This window comes from Tigriopus californicus, chromosome 12, assembly GCF_007210705.1.
Source record: "Tigriopus californicus strain San Diego chromosome 12, Tcal_SD_v2.1, whole genome shotgun sequence".
Lineage (NCBI taxonomy): Eukaryota > Metazoa > Arthropoda > Copepoda > Harpacticoida > Harpacticidae > Tigriopus > Tigriopus californicus.
In genome coordinates, this window is record NC_081451.1 from 2,289,468 (window position 1) to 2,295,469 (window position 6,002).

The following is a 6,002-nucleotide window of genomic DNA, read 5'->3' on the forward strand; positions in this document are numbered from 1 at the left end:
CACTTGAATGGGTAGCCTGAGTAGACAGGGAATGAGTCAAGTAGAGTGAATGTGAATTGGTAATATACAATGCAATCTAAATAAAACTCCAAAAGGTGGAGGAAGATCAAAATTTGCAAGAACTACTGGAAAATTATAAAAAGTTATTTGTGATGATTTTGAATTAGAGAACGTGAGTATTGCCTAGATATATTGCTTGTACATGACTTTGAAATACATCGAGAACATTCTTGGACAACTTAATTGTTTTAGATTTTTTTTCTTTCAATTGTAACCGTCTCTTTGAGAAAACGTAACTTATACTATTTACATTGAAGTGCTTTTCCACCCATAATCCGGAAACACTATGTTTAGAAGTAAAATTAACAAAAGTGTTTTGGGTTTAAGCTTTGGTCATGGCAAAACACCCAACCCATGTTGTGTTTGCGTCTTCATTAGGCATTGTAAAATTTTGTAAGATGCAAATTTTACAGATTGCAGGTTTTTCCGCATCTTTTACTTCTGCAATTGTTGCAAGTGTGTGGGCAAGCTTTGATATGAATTTGCAATCGTAGTTATGATAAGCGGAAAATTTAAGTGTTTTTTGCAATTCATCAAAATTGCTTAAAATTGGAAAGTAGTGTTTTGAGTGTAAATGTTTTTGTCAATTTTTTTGCAAACGTCATGTCACGAACGTACAAAGTCGTATACACTGGACAAGGCAGCAGTTGACTACAAGGGAATATCCTCTAAAATGCACTGTTTCAGCTATGGAAACATTCCAAAATTTAATGTTTTACCTAAATTAGCCATGAACATGTGAAAGGTGAGTTCCAAGGCTCCCAAAACATACACTTTATTTTCTACATTTATTTTACATATCTTTGGGCCCAATTTTTTACGGCTAAACTAATAGCGGAAGTATCAATGAGAAGGCAAATTCAAGTTCATGTCCGTCCTATTTTGTGACATCTCTATCGATATCCTTATTGGGGCACCAATTTGAAAAATACTGGTCATCCAACTTGAAACTTTGAATTGGCTGATTTTGATGAAATGTCTTCAGAATGGAAAGTTCAATATTTTTTTTCGCGATATAATGTTTGTTATGGTGGGTAAATTAACCTTGGCTGCTCTCCTGAACTTTGTCAAATAATGTAATCGGCAAGTGTACCTCCAGTTTTTTACAAATCCGGTGAGATTACTCTACAATTAGGTATAGAAAAAAAAGCCTTTTACATACAAATCTTGGCCGGTCTCACCCATCATCAGATGAAACCTATAGACCGTATTTAGGGACTTCCGACAATCCGACCGAGAGGGCCGCGTATGACTCACAAAATCAAATAGTCAATGCTTCATTCGCATGTTTACAACATGACTATTTAGACATAATTCCGAGCAAGGTACGGCCGGACCAGGCCATTCTCATTCTCATTTTGGATCAGATATTAAATGAATTCATTTTAAAAACGCTTTTGTCTAGTACTACTTGCAAATTACATTGTCAGGAGCGGTTGATAAGATGGCATAAAAAGCTGATTGATGGAGGTCACATTTTTATTATTAAATTGAATGATATTATAATTAATAAATCTTCCATCTAGTGTCTCGGCAATATGGTCAGCCAGACCCCTCCTTTAGGCTGAATAGACCCTGATTTGGGATCAGGGATGAGCTCGGAGACGGTCTTGGCACATCGTTCCACCCGATAATGGGCTACCAAACGAATCATGGACAACTTGACTTGGAGCAGAGCAAATCTCATGCCCACACAATTCCTAGGTCCTTGACCAAAGGCCAAAAAACTGTATGGACTTCGTTTGGCCTTGGCTTCTGGGCTGAAGTTCTCTGGATTGAACTCCTTCGGATTATCGAAATATTGAGGATCCTTCATGATGGCGGGGGATGGGATTTGTACCAACATTCCTTTGGGGATCACGAAATCCGTATCTGGAACCTTGTAGTCCTTGACGCACAGGCGCTCAATCAAGGACAAAGGGTATAAGCGTAAGGTTTCATGGATCACCTTGTCTAAGTAGGGCATTCCTTGGATGGTGTTGTAGTCCAAACTCTCACTGCCACCATTTTCAGATATGGCCTTAGAAACCTCTTGGTAAACTCGTTCCTGTACATTTTCATTGGTGGCCAAGAAATAGGAGGTGATGCTCATAATGGTAGAGGAAGTATCAAAACCAGCAAAAAATAAGACCAAGGCGTTTGAAAAGAGCAGTAGCTCAATTTCGTCATCAGAAATGGGTGTCTTCTTGGACACGTGAACCTGAGCATCCTGATCAAATTGATCATTTTCCAGTTCTTCCTTGATTCCTTGGCGATCAGCATCCAACGCAGCCACCAGAAGACCCAAGATATCATTTCGTTTGACCTTGGACTTCCTCCGTTCCTTTATGCTTTGGGCGAAAATGTCCAGCAAAAAGTCTCCAGCCTCTTTGTCCAAGAAAGTGATCTCCTTGATCTTCGTCACCCAAGGGCAAATTGTGATAAGGGCGAATTTGGCCAATTGAATGAGTGCAGTGCCACTTAACAATTGATTGATCTGAAAATTGAGACAAACAGACTTGAATTCATGATGATGGAGCACTAGTTGATTTGAATCGTGCGGTTCTTTTGGACAAGTTGACCCATTAAAGATGGAACAAAAGGAATAAAAACAAGTGCGTTGTGGTTTTCTACTACAGCTGAATCGGTAACCATGGAACAGAGCTACTCCAGCCGATTGAAGACAGCGCCTCTACAATCAGAAACTCTTGTTGCTTTTCAGATGTCACCCATTTGCCCCCAAAAACTGGTCTGGCTTGATTGCAGGGCACTCTCGTGACCTTGCTTCCTCTGTGGTTAAACATGAATAAAAAACGTTTGTTTTTTTAGCATTTTTGGGGATGATTTTTTTTCCCATTTTCTTTCTCATACTTTTCAGTCAATATTAGAATCTTCACAGATGCAGGTGAGCTTACAGAACTAAAGGTTGATTTCATTTAAGGTCGAGGTTAATTGCCATAATTGTCCGTGGGTAAATTTCGTATTCAGTATTGGACCACTAAATCCCACCAAAAGGGCCGAGCAATCGGGGAGAAAATCCATTTTCAATTTCATGGCTGACCCCAAATTCTAATGTCGATGAGTTTTCTTTGGCGGTTTTGGGAATTGCAGCCAATGCAAAAGAAACAGTCGAACAGTCACACTGTCAAGCTCTATAACTTTCAGCTTTTAATATCTTTGATTTCCACCAAATTGGAATACATTGTGGAACAAAGGGACGATTAAACACATGATAAAATACAAATTTACGGTAGCAAGGCCAATGAGCACTCTTTTATGAGACATGAAGTAATCGTCTGCCAAAGTTTGCTTTCCTCAAGAATTTCCCTTCCCAATGGATCTTTTTGATAAGGAGATCAAGTTACTGCCTCTGGGCAAATCTATTTTTCTAAACAATTGTCTTTGGTAACGCGATACGTGTTCTTACCGCTTTATCAGTTTCAATTCTATAATGCATTTTGCTTCCAAATCAGCTTTATATATTTTAACATACTGTAGCTTCAACAAGCACCCTGCCGTGAACAAATCTTGTGAAAATTTAATTGAGAGTAGATCCTGCCACACTTATTTTCACCTAAAATCACTTCACCTTTTAGCCAATCTATAGCCCCCTTACGTTGCACGAAATATGGTTTGCGTTCTGGACTTCAGAGGGCGCTTTGTGAGTCAGCCTCTGGCAAATGAAGGGCTGATTAAGTCGAATCCTCTTTATTGAAGGATAATGCGTATGTATTACTTGTAGCTAATTCTTTCAAATTCATATGTATAATTAGTGACCTGGGTCACATAATGTCCGGAAAAGAAATCGCTTTCATGTCACGTCACGCGTGGTTTATTTACCAATCTACTGTGCGTCTTCCCGTTTTGTTTAGGCTGTCTGACGTTACAAGTAGGGGCCCTTATTGGGCATCACCTTCCACGTCACTACTCAACGTAAGCAAGAGTCACGTGACTTCAAAACAAAAAAAACTAGGACATCGTCTTTGAATCTTCTGTTACGATTGACACTTGGAAAGGTCATAATTCATTAACTAAGACCTTTTGAGGCAAAAGTTGCCCATGAAATAGAACACGGAAACAAGCCAGGACAAGATTGGTTAATTTATTATCAGATTAATTGGCACTTTGCATTTCCCAGGGCCCAAACATAGTCGCGAAATAACAAGGCAATGAAGGGTGATGTCTCTAGTTGTTAGTAGGGACCCTGGATGCAGAGACCCGCGAGGTTGAGTATACGTCATCAAATTCGAGCGATCTGATTGGCTGCCAATTGTCAACGAACATGGGCTTTGTTTGGAAACCTTCACTACAGGGAGTCAGTCACTTCCAAAAAGACCTAACGTGTTTGCATGGCATAAGAAGGCAAAGCTTTGAATGGCTTATGACAAATTTGATTCACCTTGGATTTAACCAACATATTCTACAGAATTAAAGTGTCTTTTGCCATTAGAATTGCATCAGTATGGTATTTCTCAATAAAATATAGTTGTCACGCTGATTTCTCGCATGCTGACAGGATCAATTTAGACTAAAGCACTTGAAAATAGAAAGTACAACCATTATCAACAAATTAAATTGTAAAGTAAATGGGGCTTGTTTCTTGAGAAACTCAGAAAGTTCACAAGCCATAATGTTAATATGAATAATAGAATGAAATGTGTTTGCAATCTAATCTTATTAAAAATGGGTTCAGAAATTATTTAGAAAGTAACAAAACTATTTTTGATAATCTAAAATGCCATATCTATGAATCAGCTCGTCTTTGAGTAAAATTTCGCAGTGTCCTTGAAAAACATATTCACTGTTGCTTGTCATGACAATACTCTTTCTTCAAAGCACATCAATTCGAAATCTGTTTGGAAACTTTTTAGTTCATCTGAGCGCTTACTTTTTCGAAGTGGAGCCACTTATCAAAACTCGCGCGTCTCTGACCAGGGTCTCTAGTTGTTAGGTCCTTTTACATAAGTTAAAAAAACCATTACATTTGAGTGTGGCTAAACAGCTTGTTGTCAATTAAGATTGCAATCTAGGAAATTAAGAGAAAAAATATCTTTTTTCTTAAATGGTGAAAAAAACGATTTGCTGTTCTACCTCCACATTGAGATAAGATTTTGGGGCATTCAAAGTGCTGATCTTGTAGAGAAAGTGTTTATATCAAGCAGAACTTTTCTGATTATTATATATCAAACTAAATTGAGTTTATTTCAAGCACCTTTCATTATTACTCAAACGTCAGTATGAATCAGTTACCTTTTGACCGAGAATCGGGCCAAATTTTCAAAATAAAGGCCTTAAGGGAGATGAACCCCTGTTAAGAATTCTTAACCTTTCCGTACCTACAGTCGGGAAGCAGGTTGAGTGACTCCAAATCTTGAACTTCCGTTGCCAAAATTATTCAGGTTGCGGAACATTAATACCTTACACCGAGACGATCTGCATGAATATTGGTTGGGAATTAGTTGGTAGATTTGGGGACTCTCGTCAATTGTTGGGGTGGTTTGGATTGTGAAGCCACCGTCTTTGGTGGATTTGGTCAAGTAGTTTCCAATATCATTGGTATGATTAGCATCATGGTGGTACTGCAATTTCGACACTCCTGTTCCGTGTAATCCTTCAACGGCGTTGTGAATCTCTTTCTTTTGAATCTCTTTTGAGAGATGAATGTTTCGTCGTTCCAAGGGGTGAGATTCGTCAAGGCCACCACGAGCCAAAACCATGGTCCAACTCATAATTAGAGCGGTGGCCATCGGTTTCCCCCAACGCAATCTCCGCCTGTGGATTTCCGCCCGGTGATCTCCGCCATAGTGAACTCCGCCAACGGCAATCTCCGCCACCATCAAATTCCCCCACGGTGAACTCCGCCACAGTGAACTCCTCCAATGATGAATTCCGCCAAGAGTGAACTCCCCCACGACGATCTCCGCCATGGATAACTCCGCCAACAACAATCTCCGCCAGGGTGA

The 6,002-nt window shown here is 39.3% G+C and overlaps 1 protein-coding gene across 1 annotated transcript in view; it reads right to left on the reverse strand.

Moving 5' to 3' along the window:
• Positions 1–1,520: 1,520 nt before the first annotated feature.
• Positions 1,521–6,002, reverse strand: part of LOC131891991 (cytochrome P450 6B2-like) — an 11,853-nt gene continuing 7,371 nt past the window's right edge. Inside the window, exon 3 of the mRNA XM_059241703.1 lies at positions 1,521–2,536. Coding sequence (XP_059097686.1) covers positions 1,583–2,536 — 954 coding nt within the window. The 3' untranslated portion in view covers positions 1,521–1,582. The remainder of the gene's footprint in view (positions 2,537–6,002) is intronic.